General features: G+C 39.0%; 2 protein-coding genes across 3 annotated transcripts in view; both read left to right on the forward strand.

Moving 5' to 3' along the window:
* Positions 1-26,533, forward strand: part of PRKAB1 (protein kinase AMP-activated non-catalytic subunit beta 1) — a 63,445-nt gene that overhangs the window by 2,685 nt on the left and 34,227 nt on the right. Inside the window, exons 2-6 of one of the 2 annotated variants that reach the window (XM_037816695.1) lie at positions 42-205; positions 2,368-2,461; positions 2,698-2,812; positions 4,946-5,079; positions 9,907-10,046. In XM_037816695.1, coding sequence (XP_037672623.1) covers positions 42-205; positions 2,368-2,461; positions 2,698-2,812; positions 4,946-5,079; positions 9,907-9,939 — 540 coding nt within the window. In that variant the 3' untranslated portion in view covers positions 9,940-10,046. Of the gene's footprint in view, positions 1-41; positions 206-2,367; positions 2,462-2,697; positions 2,813-4,945; positions 5,080-9,906; positions 10,047-26,533 lie in introns of those variants that run through there. The other variant, XM_037816694.1, reaches the window with a different exon arrangement.
* On the forward strand, positions 9,018-11,451 carry LOC119519185 (protein tyrosine phosphatase type IVA 1-like). The gene has a single exon (XM_037816696.1). It carries the CDS (start codon positions 9,588-9,590, stop codon positions 10,107-10,109), a length of 522 nt encoding a protein of 173 aa, XP_037672624.1. The 5' UTR covers positions 9,018-9,587; the 3' UTR covers positions 10,110-11,451.

The following is a 26,533-nucleotide window of genomic DNA, read 5'->3' on the forward strand; positions in this document are numbered from 1 at the left end:
CTCATGGCTTCCTGTTGCTAAGTAAACTGCTCTGCTTCTAGGTCCCAGAAAAGGAGGAATTCCTGGCCTGGAAGCATGATCTGGAAGTGAACGATAAAGCTCCCACCCAGGCTAGGCCAACTGTATTTCGATGGACAGGGGGAGGAAAGGAAGTTTACTTATCTGGATCCTTCAACAACTGGAGCAAACTTCCCCTCACAAGAAGGTAATTGCCTGGGGAGTGTTTATGTATTTGTTTTACCTATGGATATTCTTATTCCTAAAAGGTCTCTGTGGATGACTAGAAAAGGATGTTTCTATAAGTAGATGCTGAATGGAAAAATAATCTTGTTTAATAATTCGGAGGGGTCAACTCTCACACCAAAGCAGTCTTTAGGTTTAGACTACCCTTTTCTTAGAAGAAAGTATCTCTCTGTTGAGAATGTTTCTGTTTCATGGACATCTTTCACTTCAGATATTGAGTTATGTATTTGTCAGGCAGAACTTTTCTATTAGAAAGATATATCTACTCCTAGTGCAGGGGAGAGAGCACTGGACCGGGAGTCCTGATGAAAATGAAGGGAGAAATCGTGTCCTAGGCAGGCCTGGTTATGGTCTGTGGGCTGCCTGCTTTTCTCTTGGTAACGGTGGAGAAGGAAGGGCCAGTCAGCACAGTCACAGGTCAGTTCAAGTCGAAGGAACAAAATGACAAAGTGAAGGAGGTTTCCAGGTATCTTTTTTCAGCAGGTTTGCTTGTTTCTTTAGAGAACATTTATGTGTCCTGTTAAATTGATCTCTTCTCCTGACCAAGGCAGACTGACAAAGAGTAAAACTAGGCAGGCTGCTATTATTTTGTATTGTCATTTTCCTTGGCATCTGTTGCTGCCATATGTTATTTTCTTGGCATGATAAAGACAAATGCCTGTTTTTAAAATAATTTTTTAAATAATTCAATTTTATTGAAATATATTCACACACCACACCTTTACACAAAGCGTACAATCAGTTGTTCACAGTAACACCACATGGTTGTGCATCCATCACCAAAATCAATTTTTGAACATTTTCATTACCACACACACAAAAGTAATAAGAATAAAAATTAAAGTGAAAAAGAACAATTAAAGTAAAAAAGATCACTGGGTGCTTTTTTTTTTCCCCCATTTTTCTACTCATCCATCCATACACTGTGGACAAAGGGAAGTATGATCCACATGACTTTCCCAATCACATTGTCACCCTGCATAAGCTACATTTTTGTACAATCGTCTTCAAGATTCAAGGGTTCTGGGTTATAGTTTGATAGTTTCAGGTATTTACTGCTAGCTATTCCAATTCATTAGAACCTAAAAAGGGTTATTTATATTACGTGTAAGAGTGCCCACCAGAGTGACCTCTCGGCTTCTTTTGGAATCTCTCAGCCACTGAAATGTATTTCATTTCACATCCTCCTTTTAGTCAAGATGTTCTTCATCCCACGATGCCGGGTACAGATTCCTCCCCGGGAGTCATATTCCACATTGCCAGGGGTATTTACACCCCTGGGTGTCAGATCCCAAGTAGGGGGGAGGGCAGTGATTTCACCTGCCAAGTTGGCTTAGCTAGAGAGAGAGGGCCACATCTGAACAACAAAGATGCATTCAGGAGGAGACACTTAGGCACAATTATAAGCAGTCCTAGCCTCTCCTTTGCAGTAACAGTCTTCCCAAGGGCAAGTCCCGTGATTGAGGGCTCAGCCCATCAAACCACCAGTCCCCTATGTCTGTGAGCACATCAGCAACCATTGAGGTGGGGAAGTCCAACACCCCATGCATTCTCTCCCAGCAATGTTCACATTAGTGGTAGCATATAGTATCTCTTATTTTTTGCTTAGCATTATGTCTTCAAGGTTCATCCAGTTGTCATATGTTTCATGACATTGTTCCTTCTTACTGCTGCAGAGTATTCCATCGTGTGTATATACCACATTTTATTTATTGACTCATTTGTTGAAGGACATTTGGGTTATTTCCATCTCTTAGCAATTGTGAATATGCTGCTTTGAACATTGGTGTACAGGTATCTGTTTGCATCACTGCTTTCAGATCTTCTGGGTATATAACGAGAAGTGCAATTGCTAGTAGATGAGTTTTTAATATTAGAAATATGGATTCCTGGTATTTGTGCAAAGTGACTTTTCAGGAAATCCCTTTCCATTGCTGCTTTCTTAGACCTTTTCTAGATTTGGATCGTTATGCCAACTTGTCTACATTGGTTAAAAATGTTTGTTCTGCAGCTACCCTCTTGGTTTTACATGGGCATGTTTGTTTTCTTCCATCACTGGTTTTGCAAGTAAGCTAAGAGGGCAGCCCACCCAGCTAAGGTCCTCTGCTTCCTTTTGCCTTGCAGCCACAATAACTTTGTCGCCATCCTGGACCTGCCTGAAGGAGAGCATCAGTACAAGTTCTTTGTGGATGGTCAGTGGACACATGACCCTTCCGAGGTACTCTTCTTCCCGCCCTCTGTCCTCTGAGCACCTGCACAATCCAAACGAATCACTTTCCCCTGTAGATTGGTGCCAGGACCCTTCACCCTTCTGGTAAAAATCCCTGTTTGTGGCTGAGCTAGGGAGCAGTGCCAGTTGTCAAGACAGCTGGAGTACTTGACTGCGAGGATCAGGGTGGCTAGCAAGGAGATGAGACTTCCCGTTGTGATTTCTGCCTGTCTGTCTCTTCCCAGCCAATAGTAACCAGCCAACTTGGTACAGTTAACAACATCATCCAAGTGAAGAAAACTGACTTTGAAGTCTTTGATGCTTTAATGGTGGATTCCCAAAAGTGCTCCGATGTGTCTGGTATGAACAGTTATTTTATACCACGTATGTGCATGTGGGGGCTGTGCAGTCTCGGAATGCTCTTGTTCCTCTTGCCTTTCACTCTTGAGCTCAAGCTGCCCAATTAGGTGGGTGTTTGTGGCTCCCGTATGAGCCACAAAACTAATTCCTAGTTCTATCAGGTCAGGTTGCTGAAATTTAGCTCCAAGGGAGCTGTTTGTCCTTTTCCTGGTCATCTCTGCTATTTGGCAAGTCTGCTTGGCACAAAAGGCAGAATAGAAACAACCAGAGCGCTTAATCTCGTGCCAGCGCAGGGCTGAATGGGCCCTGGAGAGTATTCTGGGTCAGTGATGAGTCAGCACTGGAGAAGCTGCCAGCTCACTTCCTGCTCAGGGTCCTAGAGAATTTCAGTGTGATAAGTGATAAGCAGACACTTCAGTGACCTTGGCTGTTACTCACATGGTACATTAGCACTTTGTCTGAATCTGTCGGAGGGAGAAAGTAGTTCACCGCAGGAAACAGACTACGCAGCACGACTCTGTTGGATAGGAACCTGCTCAGTACAGTCTTACAAAACTTTCCCATCTCCCAGGAATGTTTCAGTCATCAAGGTTTCGATAAATTGCTTTCCATTCAACCCTTCCAGGAAGAAATTAACCTGGAAACCAGTAATACATACAATTCTGGGGAAAGGCTTATTGTAATCTCAAGTGTCCTCACCAACTGACCCTCCCTTTCTTGCTGGGGTTTAAACAATTGTGAAACCCTGTGGGGGGGGGGGGGCAGTGCAGAGGTTACCCAGGATTGTGTGTGTCTGGTCTCTTAAGAAAACAGACTCAGCTTAATATACAGGACCATTCTTCCTAGATACCTGGCTGGGCCTGGAGGCTCTGCCCTAGGATCTTCTGATCTTATCAGTTCAGCAGGTACAGTGGTAAATTGACCATGGTGGGCCTAGTGGGGCTGACAAGCCAGGCTATTGAGCAGGGATTGAAAATCCAAAAATAGTGTTTTTCATTCTGGTTCACCAACCTTTTAGAGAAATCATTTGTTTCTGTTTCAGATAGGTGGGAAGCAGGAGATGGAGAACAAGCCCAAATATCCCCTTACTTGCTGATAAATGTAATTGTAGGCCATACGTCTAAGGGTATTAGTCAAGTTTCCCTAGTGTAGGTCACCTGGGGAAAGAAAAGTGATCTCCCACGGCTCGTAAACCAACTTCAGGCTCTCTACCAACTTCTCATATTTAGCTACTTTCTTAAAATATAATTTTAGTCCTGGTGGCTTGGTTTTCTGCACTGAATGCTGTTCTCACTTTCCTGCTGTGCACTAGTTAGGCTGTGTGAAGGGGGACCTGTCTCCTGGAAGATGATGCTGAGGGAATTGGCAGAGCCAGGACATACAGATTTATTCTGGACCAGCCCAAAGGTCAGGAGACTGAGACCCATCCCAGATGTTCTTTGGAGAGTGGCTCAGTCTCTTTCAGCTGGTGACATGTTACCACATGAGCTTCTCCCAACCCTGTGAAACACTGTGTACTTAGCTCCTTCATGTATCTGTATAATTGAGGTACTCAAGCAAAGGTCTGAAAGGAAGTGGGTGTGCTGGAGTCAAAGGAGCCTTTAGAAATAGGTTTTTTGTTTTTTTGGTTTTTTTTTAGTTTTGCATTGTGCCGGTGCCTTGTATAACCTGTTTTCTCCACTGCCTCCATATAAACAGGCTGCCTTACTGTCTGTTTTTTTCTGGCTGCTGGTATTCATAACTTAGGCTTACCCGTTTAATCCTCTTTTGAAGCCTTGAGCTTCTTTGTGGTATTTGCCAGCCCAGCCTGAAGCGAGAAGGAAGCATTATTCCGCAGTGGCATGTAAGGTTAGATTATTTTAATGGTCTCCTATTTAGTCTGATCCAGACTCACTGGCTTTGCCACAATTTCTGTGGCCCGCCAGGGCATCTGGATTTACTAGTGAATTTTATGGCAGTCACCTAAATTCGAAAAGGGTTTTCTCATTGCCTCTGTTCTTATAATCAGAGGATATAAATGTTTTGAGGGAACAAGAGACAAGGAAAACGAGATGACAAAGCAATAAACTAAATGAAATTATTCCTGGAACTCCACTTTTCAAAAGTCAATGTCCTGTCACCCTCCCCCACCAGAGCTGTCCAGTTCACCACCAGGACCCTACCATCAGGAGCCCTACATCTCCAAACCAGAAGAGCGGTTTAAAGCGCCACCCATTCTCCCGCCACATCTGCTCCAGGTCATCCTGAACAAGGACACGGGGATTTCCGTGAGTACCCAGGCATCTGCCCGACCATTCTCTGGGCTCGTGTTCAGCTGCCTTTCTGTGTATGTCTTGTAAAGTAGCTGGTGAAAATGCTCCGTGTCACCTACCAGCATTAACTGCTGGGAGCCACCTCGGATGTGGCAACAGACTGCTAGCAAGATGCTCCCTGAGTATGGGGGCTGCCTCCCCCATCTCACAAAACCTTTCTGATTTCTTCTTCCTTGGGTTTCATTCCCACATCGGACTGTTGCATTTCAGTTTCATGATAATGCATTTCTGGGCAGCCTTCCCGCACAGCGGGCTTTGACTGGGCTGCCAGGGTAGAGTGTCAGTGTTGGTCACCCCAGCCCAATGGAATGCCCTCTCCCAAGCACCCACCTGACAGCTGGATTGGCTGTTCCAGCTGTAGATCCCTAAGAGGCTAATGGCAAGGATCAGCAAGTCTGGGCTGACCATGTTACCAGTGCTAAGTTGGCAACATCTCAGGCAACAGGTAAAGAAATAAAAGGGCATTTGTTTTCTATCTTGGAAGCACTTTAGTAAGGCTACTTCTCTTTAATCTTACAAGGATTTGCAGGCTAAATGACTTTTTTTTTTAAACGATATTCTTTATTTTTGTATTATTTTAAATGTAGTTGTATTGAGATATATTCACAGACCATACAGTCTATCCAAAGTCTGCAATCAGGGGCTCAGAGTAATATCACGTGGTTACACATTCATCACCACAGTCAAGTTTAGAACATTTTCATTATGCCAAAAATTGAAAAAAAAAAAAAAATGAGACAGTCCCCCTATCATTGACCTTTAGTATTGGTGTGGTACATTTGTTACTGTCAATGAAAGAATATTAAGATATTACTATTATCTATGGTCCGTAGTTTGCAATAGGTGCGTTTTTTTCCCCATATACCCCTCTATTATTAACTCCTTGTAATAGTTTTGTACACTTGTTCTAGTTCAAGGAAGAAATTTTTTTTGTTTGTACTGTTTATTGCAGTCACTGTCCACCACAAGATTTACTGTGTTATACATTCCCCTGTTTTAATCTCTGGCTTTCCTTCTGGTGACATACATGCCTCTAAATTTCCCTTTCTACCAAATTCACACACCACTCAGCACTGTTAATTATTCTCACAATAACATGTTACTGTCACCTCTGTCCATTTCCAAACATTTAAATTCAACCTAGTTAAAAATTCTGCACATATTAAGCAGCTGCTCCCTATTCTCTAGCCTCATTCTATCTCCTGGTAACCTATATTCTAGATTCTATATCTATGAGTTTACATATCATAAGTTCATGTTAGTGAGATCATATGATATTTGTCCTTTTGTGTCTGACTTACTTCACTCAATATAATGTCTTCAAGGTTCATCCATGCCTCAGGACTTCATTCCTTCCTACTGCTGAATAATATTCCATTGTATATATATTTTGTTTATCCATTCATCAGTTGATGGACTCTTGGGTTGTTTCCATCTTTTGGCAATTTTGAATAATGCTGCTGTGAACATTGGTGTGCAAATGTCTGTTCATGTCCCTGCTTTCAGTTCTTCCAGGCATATACCAAGTAGCAGGTTTGCTTGATCTTAAGGCAGCTCTATACTTACCTTTCTGAGTAACCACCAAACCATCTTCTACACCATTTTACATTGCCGTCAACAGTGTACAAGGGTTCTTATTTCTCCATATCCTCTCTAACACTTGTTATTTTCCTTTTTTTTTTTAAAATAGTAGCCATTTCAGTGGGTGTGAAATGGTATCTCTTCGTGGTTTTGATTTGCATTTCCCTGGTGGTTAATGACAGTGAGCATCATTTCATGTGCCTTTTGGCCATTTGTGTATCTTCTTTGGACAAATGTCTGTTCAAGTCTTTTGCCCATTTTTTTTTTTTAATTCAGTTTTATAGAGATATAGTCACATGCCATACTATCATCCATGGTGTACAATCAGATGTTCACAGTACCATCATATACTTGTGCATTCATCACCCCAATCTATTTGTGAACATTTTCCTTACACTAGAAAGAATGAAAATAAGAATAAAATTTAAAAAAAGAACACCCAAATCCCACCATATATTTCATTTAGTTTTTGTCCCCATTTTTCTACTCATCCATCTATACACTGGATGAAGGGAGTGTGATCCACAAGGTTTTCCTAATCATACTGTCACCCCATGTAAGCTACGTAGTCGTGCAATCTTCTTCAAGAGTCAAGGCTACTGGGTTGCAGTTTGATAGTTTCAGGGATTTACTTCTAGCTATTCTAATACACTAAAACCTAAAAAGGGAATGCATAAGAATGCCCACCAGAGTGACCTCTTGACTCCATTTGAAATCTCTCAGCCACTGAAACTTTATTTTGTTTCATTTCGCTCCCCCTTTTGGTCAAGAAGATGTTCTCAGTCCCATGATGCTGGGTTCAGGCTCATCCTGGGAGTCATATCCTGCATTGCCAGAGAAATTTACACCCCTGGGAGTCAGGTCCCACGTAGGGAGGAGGGCAGCGAGATCACCTGCCAAGTTGGCTTAGCTAGAGAGAGGGCCACATCTGAGCAACAAAGAGGTACTCTGTGGGAGACTCTTAGGCACAATTATAAGTAGGCTTAGCCTCTCCTTTGCAATAATGAGCTTCATAAGGGCAAGCCTCAAGATAAAGGGCTTGGCATACCAAACCACCAGTCCTCAGTGTTTGTGAGAACATTAACAACAACCCAGATGGCGAAGTCTAACACCTCCACATTTTCCCCCTGCTCCTCAGGGACTCTGCATATATATTTTTATTCTCTGCCCAAATTATTTGGGTATGTATCACTATTTCTCACTAACTTATACAAACCTGCCATTTCTTACTTCCTATTCAAAGTTCCATATTTATGGTGTTTCAATAAACAAGTTAAATTATTTAGTGTGCTACAGAAAATATAGATCCTTCACCACATGAACATCTCTTCCCTTGGTCTCATACGGAAGTTGAAGTTTCAAAACACAGTATCATCTTTTACCCTTTGGCCTGATTTGCCTTAGACTCAACCAGATCTGCTTCATACATATCTCTAATTGAAGTCTGGACTCTTTTTCAGCTTTTTAAACAGCTCCTGTATACACTAATACTGACATTCATATCAGCTGAGCTCTAGTCTGGGTTTCAGGTGTCACGCAGATTACCAAAGTCCCAGAGACTGACCAGTTTATACACAAAGGGATCAGTATCTCAGAATTTGGAGACAGCCATTACAATTCTGGAATGGTGTGACTGCTGTAAGAGCTTACAATCTGGGGACCATTACAATAAGCATCCTCCTGATAAACTGTGCTCCAAGATTCAATTCTGAGTTTACACATTGTAATTAGTCCGTATTGGTGAGGCACTATAATGTTTGTCTTTTTGTTTCTGGCATACTTCACTCAAAATGCTGTCTACAGGATCCATTCACAGCTTCACTCCTTGCAGTTGCTCAGTATTCTATTGTATGCATATACCACTGTCACCATTCTGTTCATCAGTTGATGTACCCTTAGGATACCTCTACCCATTGCAAATCATGAATATTGCCTCCATAAACACCAGTGTAAAAATGTCCATTCATGTCCCTGCTCTCAGATCTTCCAAGTATATACCCCATAATGAGGTTGCAGGACGTTATGGCACCCGTATACTTAGTTTCTTGTGGAACTTCCACACTGTCCTCCAGATAGGCTACACCATTCTACTTCCCCACCAACAGTAAATAGGTACATCCCTCTGTCCGTGTTTTCTCCAGCACTTTTATCCCTATTCATATTTTTTTCCTGCAATTTTATAGAGATATATTCACATACCCTACAGTACCCCACAGTGTACAATCAATTGTTCATGGTCTCAGCATATCTTTGTGTATTTATTATCACAATCAGCACTTGAACATATTGATTACTACAAAGATTTTTTTTAAAAATAATCAGACGACTACCGCCGCCCCCTGCCTTGCAGCCGCTGCCATCGCCACCGCCTGTTTCGCCGCCGCCTCGGGACCGGCTGTATGATTAGGCCACAATCTTCAATGAGTAAACATATTCCTCAGTTCTGTGGTGTTCTTGGTCACACATTTATGGAGTTTCTGAAGGGCAGTGGAGATTACTGCCAGGCACAGCACGACCTCTATGCAGACAAGTGAACTGTAGAAACTTGTTACTACTCCACCAAGAAACCCCCATAAGAGTGGTTAACCTGGACACAGAAGTGTTGAATTGAAATCTGCAGAGCATTTTACAAGAGTTCTGACCTGGATGGGGTAGACCTCAGTGCACTTCTTTTATATTGCCTCAGTATTACTGGATTAAAGAATCGCTGCTTCTTGTTAGGAGGTTCATTTCATTTCCCATTACTTCCAGCTTCATACTCAAAGCACTGAGAATTTCAAGTGGAGTATATTGAAGTAGTCTTTGGTTTCTTTACATCGTTTCTGTATTCAATTTTTTAAATTCTTTCATAACCCTTTTGAGTGTTTTTTAACTAAATTAACATGGCTCGAATGAACCACCCAGCGCCTGTGGAAGTCACATACAAGAACATGAGATTTCTTATTACACACAATCCAACCAATGCAACCTTAAGCAAATTTATAGAGGAACTTAAGAAGTATGGAGTTACCACAGTAGTAAGAGTATGTGAAGCAACTTATGACACTGCTCTTGTGGAGAAAGAAGGCATCCATGTTCTTGATTGGCCTTTTGATGATGGTGCACCACCATCCAACCAGATTGTTGATGATTGGTTAAGTCTTGTAAAAATTAAGTTTCGTGAAGAACCTGGTTGCTGCATTGCTGTTCATTGTGTTGCAGGTCTTGGGAGAGCTCCAGTGCTTGTTGCCCTAGCATTGATTGAAGGTGGAATGAAATACGAAGATGCAGTACAGTTCATAAGACAAAAGCGGCGTGGAGCTTTTAACAGCAAGCAACTTTTGTATTTGGAGAAGTACCGTCCTAAAATGCGGCTGCGCTTCAAAGACTCCAATGGTCACAGAAACAACTGTTGCATTCAATAAAACTGGGGTGCCTGATGCTATTGCCTTGGAAGTGGAACTTGAGAGAGGAAGGATCTAATTTGTCATACATATTAGCCAACGTGTTGGTGAATAAGTCTAATGAAGCTTCCATAGGAATATTGAAAAGCAGTTTTACCATGCTATGAGTTTGTCAGAATTGCAGCCTCTATGTTTGGGTTACAGTCAGCCTATTTGGACACTTAGCAAAAGATCCTTGCTGGTCAGCTTTTAAAATGGGCTTATCATTCGTAACAATTGACCTTTCCTGAAATCATGTAGTATTGAGTTATAAGTCTTCCTTCAATCTTTTCCCATGCCAAAATCTTATCAACACGTAAAAAATTTAAAGAGATTAGGTGCCAAAATACCCAGCACAATACTTGTATTATATTTTTAGTATCATACAGAACTCTTAAGTTCCAGGAACTATGAACATTCTAGACTTTATGTGGTTTATTCCTTCAGTCATTTCAAACATTGAAACTAGGGCCTGTGTAGTTATTTGCCTGTTCACTTTGTTTACATCTCCCACATTCGTACCAGTATGCATCAGGTTTGCTCAGCCATGGAATTTTGTTGGATTTTAATGTCATGTCTATAAATCTCATTTTGTGACATTAGAGAAAACCTCCATTTTGAAAATCTACATTGTACAGAAGCACATGTCTTTAATGTCTCCAGACAAAAAAGCCTTACAGTTAATTTAATGTTTGCACTTTGGGGTGCAACTTAACCGGGAGGGCCTGACAAATGAATGGGAGGGGGGCTGTTAAATATTTTAGTAAAATGTTGCTTTTGTCTTGTGCAGAACATGTAGAATATGCTCTTTAATTTAGTAAATATTTTTTTAAAAGGTAGAGATGCTTTGTTAGGGTAGCTACAATAATTCTTAATCAAAATTTCTGAAATTCTTATAATTTTTTTCCCATATCTATTGGAAGTTGTTTACCAACCATCATTTTTGTTCAAAGTGTGATTTTTTTTTTCCTTCTCTTCCCAACCTCTATTGCAAAAAAAGAAAGTAGGTTTCTGCTAATGATTCAGCAGACATCTAATATTTTCTATGCCTTTTGAGCTGTGTAACTTAATATTTGGATACTTGATAATTTGTTTTATTATGTAATTGATAAAATGGTGATGTGTATTAATGTTAGTTCAACCATATATTTATACTGTCTGGGAATGTGTGGTTATAGTTCTGTGGGAGAAATAATTTGTCAGTGTTCACCAGCTTGTAAAAACCTAGTGCGAGAGCTTAAACATCTAAATAAATAATGAACTGCAAAAAAAAAAATAAAAAATAAATAAATAAAAAGATAATAAAAAGAGAAATAAAACATCATACAATACAATATAATGTAAGGTCAGACAACACCACTACCAAGAATCCCATACCCCTCCTTTATATCTCCCTCTCATACAAATACAGTTTTGGAATATTACCTTTGTTATATTTATTGGAAGCGTATTACAATATTACTGTTGACCATAGACTCCAGTTTGCTTTTATTACATTTTTTCCCCAATACCATCCCCTTTCAACAGCTTGCAAGTTGACATTTTTTTTTGTTTTTTTTTTTTCGTTTTTCAATACCATCTCTTTTTCAACACTTTGCATTCGTTCTCCCACATGTAAAAACATTTTTGTATTTGTACATTTAGTCACAATCATTGACCACTCTAGTTTTTGCTAAGTTATACAGTCCCAGTCTTTATTGTCAGTCTTTACCTCTGGTGTCATACATACCCCTAGCCCTCCTCTCTCAGCTTTACTCACAGATATCTTTGTTCAGTATACTTACAATAATGAGCTACCATCACACAGTATTAGTCTGTCTATTTCTGGATCTATACAGTCAATCCTATTGAATATTCTGTAGTCCTTCAGCATCAGATGCCCAATCTCTACCATCTTTCCATCTCCTGATAACCTGTGTTAATCAGCTTTTAAATTTCATAGTTTGCTCATTAATGTTAGTTCATATTTGTGAGACCATACAGTATTTGTCCTTTGTTTCTGGTCAACTTCGTTCAACATAATCTCCTCAAGGTTCATCCACATTATTGTATGTTCTGTGACATTTTTCTGTCTTATAGCTGCATAGTATTCCATCATGTGTATGTATCACAGTTTGTTTATCCACTCATCTGTTGATAGACATTTGGGCTGTTTACATCTCTTGGCAATTGTGAATAATGCCACTATAAATATCGGTTTACAAATGTCTGTGTTTTAGCTTTCATTTCCTCTTAGTATATACCTAGTAATGGAATTGCTGGATCATATGGCAAATCTATACTTAACTTTCTGAGGAACGGCCACACTGCCTTCCAGAGTGGCGACACCAATCTACATTCCCACCACCAGTGAATAAGTGTGCTTCTTTCTCCACATCCTCTCCAGCACTTGTACTTTTCTGTTTTTTGGATAATGGCCATTCTGGTAGATGTGAAATGATATTGCATTGTGGTTTTGATTTGCATTTCCCTAACAGCCAGTGAAGTTGAGCACTTTTTCATGTTTTTTAGCCATTTGTATTTCTTCTTCAGAAAAGTGTCTATCCATGTCTTTTGCCCATTTTTTAATTGGGTTGTTTGTCTTTCTGTTGTTGAGTTGTAAGATCCCTTTATGTATTTGGGATATTAAACCGTTACCTGATAGGTGGTTTCCAAATATTGTTTACCATTGCATAGGCTGCCTTTTTACTTTTCTGACAAAGTCCTTTGATGTATAAAAGTGTTTATTTTTGAGGAGATCCCATTTATCTGTTTCTCCTTTGGTTGCTCGTGCTTTGGGTGTAAGGTCTAGGAAACCACCTCCTGTCACAAGATCTTTGTGTTATTGCCCTACATTTTCTTCTAAGAATCTTATGATCTTAGCGCTAATGTTTAGGTCTTTGATCCATTTTGAGTTAATTTTTGTATAAGGCATGATATAGGAGTCCTCTTTCATTCTTTTGGAAATGGATATCCAGTTCTCCAAACACCATTTATTGAAGAGGCTGCTCTGTCCCAGTTGCTTTGGCGTGACTGCCTTATAAAGATCAGTTGTCCCTAGAGTTGAGGGTCTGTTTCTGAACACTCATTTTGATTCCGTTGATTGGTATACCTATCCTTATGCTAGTACCGTGCTGTTTTGACCACTGTAGCTTTGTAATATGTTTCAAAGTCAGGTATTGTGAGACCTCCCACTTCATTCCTCTTTCTCAAGATATTTTTGGCTATTTGGGGCACCTTGCCCTTCCAAATAAATTTGGTTATTGGTTTTTCCATTTCTACAAAGTTAGTTGTTGGGATTTTAAGTGGTATTGCATTGAATGTATAGATCTTAACTATAATTACTCCTCCAATTCATGAACATTGTATGTTCTTCCATTTTGTTAGGTCTTTTATTTCTTTTAGCAGTTTCTTTTAGTTTTCTGTGTCTAGGTCTTTTGTGGCCTTGGTTAAGTTTATTCCTAAATACTTGATTCTTCTTGTTGCTATTGTAAATGGAATTTTTTTTCTTGATTTCCTCGTCTTGTTGCACATTACTTATATGTATAGGAACACTACACATTTTTGCATGTTGATCTTGTAACCTGCCACCTTGCTGTATTCATTAGTTCTAGTAGCTTTGCTGTAGATTTTTCTGGATTTTCTACATATGGAATCATGTCATCTGCAAATAGTGAAAGTTTTGCTCCTTCCTCTCCAATTTGGATGCCTTTTGTTTCTTTTTCTTCCTAATTGCTCTAGCTAGAACTTCCAGCACAGTGTTAATAACAGTGGTGACAGCGGGCATCTCTGTCTTATTCCTGATCTTAAAGGGAAAGTTTTCAGTCTTTCCCCATTGAGTATGATGTTAGCTGTGGGTTTTTCATATATTGTCTTTATCATATTGAGAAAGTTCCCTTTTATTCCTATCGTTGAATCGTTTTCATCGAGAAAGGATGTTGAATTTTGTCAGATGCTTTTTCTGCATCGATTAAGATGATCATGTGGTTCTTCTGCTTTGATTTATTGATGTGGGGTTTAGTGTTCTAAAAATATGTCATGTTTAGTTCATTTATCGTACAAATCAATATCTCCATTTCCTTATTGATCGATCCTCTGTCTAGATGCTCTATCCATTGATGAGATTTACTGATTTATAAATGTGTCGAACCAGCCTTGAGTAACTGGAGTAAATCCCACCTGGTCATGGTATATAATTCTTTTAATGTACTGCTGGATTCAATTTGCGAGTATTTTGTTGAGGATTTTTGCATCTATATTCATTAAAGATTAGTCTATAATTTTTTTTTGTAGTATCTTTGACTTTGGTATTAGGGTGATGTTGGCTTTGCAGACTGAGTTAAGTAGCTTTCCCTCTTATTTGAAGAGTTTGAGCAGGATTGGTACTAATTCTTTCTTGAATGCTTGATAGAATTCACATGTGAAGCCATTTGGTTTTGGGTTTTTCTTTTTTGAGAGCTTTTTGATGACTGACTCAATCTCTTTACTTGTGATTGGTTTGTTGAGATTGTCTATTTTGTCTAAGTTGTCAAGTTTATTCGCATATGATTGCTCTTAGTATCTTCTCATTATCTCCTTTATTTTCTGCAGGGTCAGTAGTTATGTCTCCTTTCCCATTTCTGATTGTATTTATTTGCATCCCCTCTTTTTGTTGTTAGCCTCATTAAGGATCCATCAATTTTATTTTCTCAAAGAACCAACTTCTGGTTTTGTTGATTCTCTCTGTTGTTTTCCAGTCCTCAATTTCATTTATTTCTGCTCTAATCTTTGTTATTTCTTTCCTTCTGTTTGCTTGGGATTAGTTTGCTGTTCTTTCTCTGGTTCCTCCAGGTGAACATTAATTCCTCGATTTTTGCTCTGTCTTCTAATATAAGCATTTAGGGCAATAAATTCCCCTTTCAGCACTGCCTTTGCTGCATCCCAAAACTTATGGGATGTTATTTGCCTCAAGGTATTTACTAATTTCTCTTGTAAGTTCTTCCTTTACCCACTGGTTTTCTAAGAGTGTGTTGTTCAGCCTCCATATATATTTGTGAATTTTACAAACTTCTGCCTGTTATTTATTTCCAACTTCATTCCATTATGGTCCAAGAAAGTGTTTTTTATAATGTCAGTATTTTTAAATTTGTTGAGACTTGCTTTGTGACATATCATGTGGTCTATCCTGGAAAATGTTCCATGAGCCCTTGAGAAAAATGTGTATCCTGCTGTTGTGGGGTTCAGTGTTCTATAAATATCTGTCATGTTTAGTTCATTTATGGTACAAATCAACATCTCCATTTCCTTACTGCTCGATCCTCTGTCTAGATGCTCTATCCATTGATGAGAGCAGTGTATTGAAGTCTCCAACTATTATTGTATATGTATCTACTTCTCCTTTCAGTGTTCTCAGTGTTTGCCTTGTGTATTTTGGGGCACTCTGGCTTGTTGCATAAATATTTATGATTATATTTTCTTGATGAATTGACCCTTTTATTAATACATAGTGTCCTTCTTTGTCTCTTTTAATTGTTTTACTTTTAAGGTCTAATTTTTCTGATAGTAATATAGCTACTCCCGTTTTTTTCTGGTTGCTTGTGTGAAATATCTTTTCCAGCCTCTCACTTTCAACTTATTTTTGTCCTTGTGTCTAAAGTGAGTTTCTTGTAGACAGCATGTAGATGGGTCCTGTTTTTTAATCTACTCTACCAGCCCATGTCTTTTTATGGGGAGTTTAATCCATTAACATTTAATGTTACTACTGTAAGGGTAGTACTTTCTTCTACCATTTTGTCTTTTGGGTTTTATATGTCATATCTTATTTTTTCTCTCTCCTTTTACCCTTCCTGATGGTCTTCGTTTCTATACTCATTTCCAAACTTCTTTCTCCTGTCTTTTCCTGTCAGCCTGTAGCACTCCCTTTAGTATTTCATGTAGTTCTGTTCTCTTATTCACAAACTCTCTCAGTGTCTATCTGAAAATATTTTAATCTCTCCCTCATTTTTGAAGGACAGTTTTGCCGGATATAGAATTTTTGGTTGGCACCTTTTTTTCTTTCATTATTCTTAAATATATCATACCACTGCCTTCTTGCTTCTGTGGTTTCTGTGGAGAAATCTGTACAGTCTTGCTGAGCTTCCCTTGTATGTGATGCGCTATTCTATTACTGCTTTCAGAATTCTCTCTTTGTCTTTGACATTGGACAATCTGATAAGTAAGTGTCTTGGAGTAGGTCTATTGGGATCTATTCTGTTTGGGGTGTGCTGTACTTGTATCTGTAATTTTATGTCTTTCATAATAGTTGGGAAATTTTTAGTGAATATTTCTTCTATTATTTTTTCTGCCCCTTTCCTTTCTCTTCTCCTTCTGGGACACCCATAACATGTATATTCATGTGCTTCATTTTGTCATTAAACTGCCTAAGACCCCGCTTGTATTTTTCCGTTCTTTTCCCTATCTGTTCTTTTGTGTGTATGAATTCAAATGTCTTGTCTTCCAGTTCACTGATCCTTTCTTCTGCCTGTTCAAATCTACTGTTGTATCCCTCCATTGTGTTTTTCATCTCTTCTATTGTCCCTTTCATTCCCACAAGTTCTGCCATTTGTTTTTCCAAGCTTACAAATTCTTCTTTATGTCATCCAGTGTCTTCTTTATATCCTTCATCTCTTTTGCCATATCTTCCCTCAGTTCATTGAATTGATTTTTTAATTGATTTAGAAGATTTGTTGGAACATATTTAGTTGTCTCAACTCCTATATCTCAGTTGAACTAGTAGTTTGTTCCTTTGGCTGGTCCATATTTTTTTGTTTTCTGTTATGGCTCCTTATCTTAAGCTGTCTAGGCATCTGATTTTCTTGATTAGATTATTCTGGAGCTCGTTTTCAGTCTTTTTTCTAAGGTTTTCTTGTTGGTTGGCTTTGTTCTCTATCCTTTGGTGTTCAGTTCAACTTATTCTAGACCTATAACTTAGCTTTTATTTAGGTGATCAGAATTTTTCACCTCTTGTTTTTCCATTTCTTGCCCTGCCTCTATGTAACCTTTTGGGAGAGGGTCTCCTCAGATATGGTCAACCCCAATAAGGTTCTCCCAGTCCAGAGAGGCCTAGGTCTCAGGAGGAGGATATGGAGTTTCCCTGAGAAGGAGAACCTTTGTGAGGCCTCTAGACTCTGTGCTTTTGCTGTCCTGTCCAGTTGGTGGTGCTTATCAGCCCACAGCTCCACACCAGTGTAAAGATGTGCAGTGCCTTGAGTTCTGCGCAGATTCTGTCCATGTTGGGGGCATGGCTGACTGAACCTGATTTCTGTTTTCTAGCCTTTGAGGTCTGAGTTCTTTGAAGGAGGACTGCCAGTTGAGCTAGACCATGCCACCCTTTTCTTGGGTGCCCTTTAGGGAATTGTCTCCCCCACTAGGTTCATTGCTTTGTCTGTCAGACCTATTTCAGCTCTCTGTTGCTTGGGTCCAGAGGCCAGTTGCAAATATCTGAGGCTTTCTGTAAACAGCTACTTAGAATAGTTATTTTAAAAAGAAAAAAAAGAAAAAAATCCGTTTTTCAGGCCTTTCCCCAGCCCCCAAGTTTTGTCAGTCTCAGTATAGAGTATTTGAAGATATGCGCTTTAGGCTATTATCTCTTTCATCCGGATAGTTACTCTCCAACATCTTTAATTCCGCCCTTGATAGGGTGCAGTTGAAGTGTAAAAAAATAAGGAGTTAGAGAGCAAAAAAAGAAAAGGGAAAAAAAGTTAAAAAAAAACAAAAAAAAAAGAAGAAAAAACAAGCCTTTTTGGAGCCACTGAATAAGTGGCCCAATAGGGTGCCCACTTCTGTGTGCCCTCCCTTCCTGGAGCCCAGCCCTTCTCCAGCACCTGAACACCCCCATCTCCAAAATTAATTAATTAATTTGTTAATTAATTCTGCATTTGAGGCTGAGTTGACCCCTCCTTCTTGCTCCCAGCACAGATTGTTTCTTTTTCTCCTGGGGAACCAGCTTCAAGATAGTCCACTGTGTCTGGAGGGGAGGGGTGCAAGCCCCGTGGCCAGGGAGACTTACAGGTTTTGCTGTGATCCCAGCCATTCCACGCATTCCATACTAGTGTACAATGCATGCCTGGTCACTGAAGACCGTGAAAATGCTGTTTGATACAGTTCCTGGCTATTTACCAGCTGCCCTAGATGAGTAACTAAATTCCACATCTCACCATGCCACTGTCTTGCCCCACTCCCCTACCCATTTTTGAATAGGATTGTCTTTTTGCTGTTGAGTTATTGGAGTTCTTTATATATTCTGGATATTAAACCCTTACTGGAAATGTGGTTTCCAAAATTGTCTCCTATTGAGTAGGCTGGCATTTTACTTTGCTGACAAAATCCTTTGAAGGAAAAAAATATTCAATTTTGAGGAAATCCAATTTCTGGATTTCTTCTTTCATTGCTTGCACTTTGGGTATAAGTTCTAGGAAGTACGCTCGCGCTCCCTCCCCCTCCCCCTCTCTCCCTCCCTCTCCCTCTCCCCCCCTCTCCCCATATATATACTGGGTGGCTTGTTTTTCTGTTATTGAGTTTTAGGATTTCTTTATATATTCTGGATATCAAACCCCCATCAGATTTGTGGTTTCCGTATTTTCTTCCAGTGATTCGGCTGCCTTTTCACATTTTTGACAAAGTCCTTTGAAGCACAGGCGTATTCAATTATGAGGGGGCCCCATTTATCTGTTTTTTCTTTCATTACTGTGGTTTGGGTGTTAAGGTCTAGGAAACTTCCACTTATCACTAGATCTTGAAGATGTTTTCCTTCATTTTCTTCTGGGAGTTTTATTGTATTGTCTGTTATATTTAGATCTTTGATCCATGATGAGTTAATTTTTGTATAGGGCATGAGATAGGGGTCCTTTTTCATTCTTTTGGATACGGATATCCTGTTCTCCAAACACCATTTATTGAAGAGACTTTTGTTCCAGTTTATTGGATTTGGGGGCCTTGTCAGAAATCAGTGAATCTTAACGTGAGGGTGTATTTCTGAACTCTCAATTTGCCTGTCTTTTTGCCAGTACCATGCTGTTTTGACCACTGTGGCTTTATAATATGCTTTAAAGTCAGGGAGTGTGAGTCCTCCCACTTCATTTTTCTTTTTCAAGATGTTTTAGGCTATTTGAGTCCCCTTTCCCTTCCAAATAAATTTGGTAATCAGCTTTTCCATTTCAACAAACTAGGCTGTTGAAATTGTGATTGGTATTGCATTGAATCTGTAGATAGTTTGGGCTGAGTTGACATGTTAACAACATTTAGCCTTCCAATCCATGAACATAGAATGTCTTTCCACTTATTTAGGTTTTCTTTGATTTCTTTTAGCAATGTTTTGTAGTTTTCTGTATACAGATCCTCTATATCTGTGGTTAAGTATATTCCTAGATATTTGATTCTTTTAGTTGCTGTAGTGAATGGAATTTTTTTCTTGCTTATCTCCTAGGATTGCTCATGTACTAGTGTGTAGAAACACTATTGATTTTGGGGTACTGATCCTGTATCCCACTGCATCACTGAACTCTTTTTTTTTCTTTTTTAGCTCTAATAGCTTTGTTGTAGTTGTTTGGGAGCTTTCTGAATATAGGATGATGTCATCTGAAAATAGTATAAGTTTTACTTCTTTCTTTCCAATTTGGATGCCTTTTATTTCTTTGTCTTGCCAGACTGCTCTGGCTAGAATTTCTAGCACAGTGTTGAATGATAGTGGTTACAGTGGACATCCTTGTCTCGTTCCTGATCTAGTGTTTTTATCAAAAAGGGATGCTGAATATTGTCAAATGCTTTTCAGCATGTATCGAGATATTTGGTTTTTCCCTTTCAATTTGTTAATGTGTTGTATTACCTTGATATTCTTATTTTGAACCACCCTTGTATGCCAGGAATGAATCCCACTTGATCGTAGCATATAATTCTTTTAATGTGCCTTTGGATTTGGTTTGCAAGTGTCTTGTTGAGAATTTTTGCATCTGTATTCATTAGGGGATTGGCCTGTAGTTTTTCTTGTAGTGTCTTTATCTGGTTTGATATTAGAGTGATATTAGCTTCTTAAAATGAATTAGGTAGTGTTCCTTTTTATTCAATTTTTTGAAAGAGTTTCAGCAGGAATGGTGTCAATTCTTTGTGGAAAGTTTGGTAAAATTCCTGTGTGAAGCCATTTGGCACCAGGCTTTTATTTGTAGTAAGCTTTTTGATGACTTATAGGATCTCTTTACTTGTGATTGGTTTGTTGAGGTCTTCTCATTCTTTTTTTGGCAGTCTAGGTTGACATTGATTTTGCATTGTTCACATAGTTCACAGAAGTGGTAACATGCAATATCTCTCCTTTTGCATCTGAGTTATTTCACTCAGAATTGTATCTTCAGGGTACATCCATGTTGTCATATGTTTCACGACCTTATTCTTTCTTACTGCCGTGTAGTATTCCATCGTGTGTATTTACCACATTTTGTTTATCCACTCCTCTGTTGAAGGACACTTAGATTGTTTCCATCTCTTGGCAATTGTGAACAATGCTGCTATGAACATCGGTGTACAGTTGTCTTTCGCATCACTGCTTTCACATGTTCTGGGCATGTACCAAGAGTGGAATTGCTGGATCATAGGGTAATTCAGTATCTAATTTTCTGAGCAACCATGAAACTGTCTTCCACAGCAGCTGTACCGTTATACATTCCCACCAGCAATGAATAAGAGTTGTAATTTCTCCATATTCTCTCTGGCATTTGTTCCCTGTTTGTTTAATGGCATTCTTATTGGTGTGATGTGGTATCTCATTCTGGTTTTGATTTGCATTTCTGTAACAGCTAGTGAAGATGAACATTTTTCCATGTGTAAAAGTCTTATAAAACTTCTTTCCAAGATATTCTGTAAGACTAGTAACAAGTTAAAGTATCTTACACTCTTAGTTAGAAATGTATTATCTGTTACTATCTTCCTTTTCCTTAAGCAATGAAGAAACTTATCAAACTTATATTGCAACATGACATATTCTGGTTAGTTCCAAGAACTGCCTGACTGCAATGTCTGTTAGAGTTGAGAAAAAGTTATAAGGAAAAGTTGAGGAATCCTCTTAACAGAGAGAGCTTTAAATTGAATACTATACTCACACATAAGACATGAAAATTACATACAATATATAAAATAAGTAAGGAGCACTTCTAGGGTAAGGGAAGACTGGGAAGGAAGCAACACTAAAGGAGGATAAGGTTTCCTAGAGAAGAAGAGAGATTCCAAGTGGAAGCCCCAATGTCCCCAAAGACTAGGTGTTGGGAAAGAACAGGACACACTTAGGGACTATTCAGATGGTAATGGTTTGCTATCTGACTCCCAAGATAGGTTGGGCCATATATGAAGGAAGGGCTTTGAGTTTCAAGGTAAGAAATCCAGCCTTCATTCTGTGAGCAGGATGAGTGACTGTGAGGTGTGTGGAGAGCTATGCACTAAAGTCATCTGGTAGTAGTAAGACAGATATTTTACTTGAGAATGAGAGATCATTTAACAGGTAATACAGCAGATGAGGTGGGGGGAAACTCTTCAAGGGTGAAAATGGACAAATACCATGATTTCTAGATTAGGTGATGATACCACTAAAATATAAGGAATTGAGAAGATGCAGTTTTATTTAGCACTGGAAAGGCATCTTATGTGCTCATAATATTTTAAAATGAGGAAAAACTTGACTTCAATGGAAAATAATAATATTTATCAGATTTCAATTTCAAATAAAACAAATTATCTTATTCCTTCTAGGCCAAAACCCTCTAGGAAGTTTCAGAAGTGCTCTTCCTTCTACTCACCAGTTCTACAGAGAGAGTGAGGCAGGGAAAGAGTTTATTGGTCAGCTTGATTTTCAATGCTCTGGCATTCTGGGCAGTTTTCAAGGATTGAGATAGCTTTTCTGATGTCAGCTATAAACGAATCTCATTGTTTTCTGCAGAGACACCTTCCATTTGAAATTCCACTGAAGAAGTTCTCCTGTTCTATTTAACACCACTTGCTCACCCTCCATTTGCCACCCTGTCTGAAAGGATGAAGTTCAGCTTATCTGGGCTGATGCGGAGGGTACAGGTTTTGGCAAGTTTAGATATCATGTTGCTGACCCTCATGAAGTGGTTCAGACAGGCCCCGTCCATGATCTTGGCCCGATACTTCATGGCTGCAGTGGCGGCCCGCACCGTGGAAGCTCATTGGCAGTAGAAATGCAGCTGCGAACATTGGTTCTGTCAGCTTGTGGCGCCCGCCTGGACCTCATAAGGGTTCTCTCCTCCCTGGCATTTGACAGTCTGATTAGTATCTGTCTTGGAGTGGGTCTATTCAGATGTATTCTGTTTGGAGTACATTGGGCTTCTTCAGTTTGCATAGTTATGTCTTATAGGGGGAGTTTTCAAACCTTATTTCCTCAAATATTCTTCCTGGTCCTTTTCCCTTCTCTTCTGCTTTTGGGACACCTGTGATGTGTATGCTTGTGTGCTTCGTTTCCCTGGGACCCTGCTGAAAGTTTTCCATTTTTCTTTCTCCATTTGTTCTTTTGTCTGTTTGAGTTCAGTTGTCTGTCTTCTAGCTTGCTGATCTTTTCTTTTGCCTCTTCAGATCTGCTGTTGTGTGTCTCTAATATATTTTTAATTTTATCTACAGTGTCTTTCATTTCCATATGCTCTTTTTCTATGAATTCTTTTGAATTCTTTATGCTCACCTAGTGTCTTCTTTTTTTACTGCATTTTTATTGAGATATATTTGTATAACATACAATCCTTCATAGTTGTGCATTGATCACCACAATCTTTGAACATTTTCATTACTCCAAAAAATAAATAAAAATTAGAATAAAAAAGAACATCCAAAACATTCCATTCCCCACCTCCCTCCATTGTTCATTTACTTTTTTCCACATTCATTCATTGTTTTTTTTAACTCTATCAAAAAATTAAAAAAAAAAAAGATAAAACATTTCAAACAAAGCCAAAGCAAAGGAATAAGAAAAAACAAATAACCCAAAATAACTACATTGTTCCAACATATTCCTACCCTACCCCAAGAAAATAAACAGACTATAACCCAACAAAGGAATAAGAAAAACAAATAACCTAAAATAACTACATTTCTGCAAACTTGTTCCTGCCATACCCCCCAGAAATTAACAAACCATAGTCGTTCCTGAGTGAACATTAAGTTGACATTCCATAACTTATCTGTTCTTACTAAATTATTGTTCCCCCTTCATTATTTGCTGTAGATTGCTAGGTCCTCTACATTCTACAATATAAACCATTTATTTTACATTTTTCACAGTGTTCACATTAGTGGTAACATACAATATATCTCTTTTTGTGCCTAGCTTATTTCTCTCAGCATTATGTCTTCAAGGTATATGTTTCACGACCTCGTTCCTTCTTACTGCTGCGTAGTATTCCATCATGTGTATATACCACATTTTGTTTATCCCCTCATGTGTTGAAGGACATTTGGATTGTTTCCATCTCTTGGTAATTGTGAATAATGCCTCTGTGAATATCAGTGTGCAAGTATCTGTTTGTGTCACTGCTTTCAGATCTTCCAGGTATATACTAACTTTTTCCCTATTGATTTGTTAATGTGTTGTATTACATTAACTGATTTTCTTATGTTGAACTATCCTTGCATGCCTGGAATGAACCCCACTTGGTCATGGTGTATGATTTTTTTAATGTGTCTTTGCATTTGATTTGCAAGTATTTTGTTGAGAATTTTTGCATCTGTATTCATGAGGGAGATTGGCCTGTAGTTTTCTTTTCTTATAGCATCTTTATCTGGTTTTGGTATTAGAGTGATGTTAGCTTCATAAAAGAGTTAGGTAGTGTTCCATTTTCTTCAGTTTTCTGAAAGAGTTTAAGTAAGATTGGTGTCAGTTCCTTTTGGAAAGTTTGGTAGAATTCCCCTGTGAAGCCATCTGGCCCTGGGCATTTATTTGTGGGAAGCTTTTTGATGACTGATTAGATCTCTTTGCTTGTGATTGTTTTGTTGAAGTCTTCTGTTTCTTCTCTGGTCAGTCTAGGTTGTTCATGTGTTTCCAGGGAATTGTACATTTCCTCTACGTTATCTGGTTTGTTGGCGTACAGTTGTTCATAGTATCCTCTTAAAATTTTTTAAATTTCTTCGATATCAGCAGTAATGTCACCTCTCTCATTTATTATTTTATTTATTTGGGTCTTCTGTCTCTTTGATTTCGTCAGTCTAGCTAAGGACTTGTCAATCTTGTTGATCTTCTCAAAGAACCAACTTGGTTTTATTTATTGTCTATTATTTTTTGTTCTCTATGTCATTTATTTCTGCTTTAATCCTTGTTATTTCTTTTCTTCTAGTTGGTTTACGATTAGTTTACTGTTTATTTTCTAGCTTCTTCAGTTCCATTAGTTGAGTTTAGCTCTTCCTTTTTAGTGTATGGAGATAAAACTGTTTTGAAAGTTGGTTTCCTTCCTTTGTCTAAGATTTTGTTGTTGATTAGATTCGTGTTCAAGGTCTTCTCTAGCACTTGGTTGGTCAGTATGTCCCATCCAAACAGGGCCAGGGTCCCACATGGGGTGTAGTCCAGTTTCAAAGGGCCCTGGGGGCAGGGGCAGGAAAGCAGCTTCCCACACCTCTATTTTCCCAGCCTGCCTTGCAGATGGCACTCTCTGGCAACCTGTTCCCCATGGCCCTTTTTAAATGCCCTCTTAAAATGATAAATTGTCATTATTATTCTCCACTGGAAAAGGGAGGTATCACTAGTCGTTTTCTCTGGGAGAGAACTGCTTTTGATGGAAAAAAAAAAAAAAAAGAAAAAAGACAGCTGAGAGTGGCCAAAGGAGCCAGGGCCTAACTAGGAGAGAATGTCAAGACCCCTCCTTGCAAGGCAGCACCAAGCTCAAATGTAAACTTTAGCTACAGTTATAATACCAAATATCAAACATTTAGTGTACCCTGGCCTATTCTAAGAGCTTTTCATGTATTCTCATTTAAACCTCAAAACAACCCCATGAAGTAGGTACTATTTTTACCCCCTTTTTACAGATGAGGAAACTGAGGTACAGAACAGTTAAGTAAAATTCCATAGTTACATAGTAAGTAGTCAAGCCAGTATTCAGATCAAGGCAGGTTGGTGCCAGAGCCTGTGTTCTTACCAGGCAGACTACATAGCTTCCCCAGTAGGTGCTCAGTAGGTATTTGTGAGAGAATGATTGGTTCAGCTTCTCTTTAGGACCCAAACCTACAGTGAGGTCAAGTACTTTGCTCATAGTCTGCCAGGCAGCTGGTGGCGAGCTGGAACTAGGATCTGGCTATTCTGACTGCCCATCCTCCACTTGGCCACCACCTTCCCTTTTGAGAAAAGTGACACTTGTAACTCTTAGGTTTACTTACGTGGGATTGCAGGCCATTCTGTCCATAGGGAGATCTTCCCAAGGCCAAACTCAGAATCACCGTGGGGATTAAAATGCAGCTTCCCCAACCTCTTTACCATCACCCCCAACCTGCTAGCATATTTCCCAAGATTGTAAAGCACCTTTGGGGAGGTGTTGAGGAGGACAGCTTTAACGTCTCCATTTAGAAAGATGCTCATCATGCCATCTCCAGCAGTCCTGAGCCACAGGGTAGGTCTGGAACTTTTGATTTTCCACCATCTGCTTTTGGTACACCATGAGACCTTGAGGTGCTACAGGGCCATGGCTGCAGAGCCTTGTGCTGGAATTTAGGGACTGTGAGCACCACCCTTCGCTTACAGCAGGCACCACAAACGGGCCTGCCATACACATGCCAGCACAGATGGCTTTGTTTGTGCTACACTTTTTTTTTTAATCAGTTCTTTAGTATTGTTTTTAAATGGAGAAATTAGAGGTTTACAGAAAAATCAGACATGAAAATACAGAGTTCGCATATACCTTCCTGTTATTAGCACCTGCATTAGTATGGTATGTTTGTTAGAATTCATGAAATATCATTTTTATAATTGTACTACAAACTATAGTCCATCATTTATAAGGTCCACTGTTTGGGTTGTATGGTCCTATCTTGTTGTTTTTAAATTTTGTATTAGCATCTATACAGTCTAAAATTTCAATCCATTTTAACCACATTGAAATATATAATTCACAATGTTGTGCTATCACCACCATCCATTATCAAAACTTTATGGTTGGTGAACCCAAATAGAAACTGTATAATTTAATCATTAATTCTCCATTCATTACTGTCACCTGTTCCTTGGTAATTTGTATTCTAGATTCTGACTCTGTGAGTTTGCTTATTCTGATTTTATCAGTGGGGCACATGATATTTGTTGTTTCATGTCTGGCTTATTTCACTCAGCATGATGTCTTTAAGGTTCATCCATGTTGCATGTATCAGAACTTCATTCCTTTTTGTGGCTGAATCATATTTCACTCTATGTATACCACATTTTATTTATTTATTCATCA

This window comes from Choloepus didactylus, chromosome 23 (genome assembly GCF_015220235.1).
Source record: "Choloepus didactylus isolate mChoDid1 chromosome 23, mChoDid1.pri, whole genome shotgun sequence".
Taxonomy (NCBI): domain Eukaryota; kingdom Metazoa; phylum Chordata; class Mammalia; order Pilosa; family Megalonychidae; genus Choloepus; species Choloepus didactylus.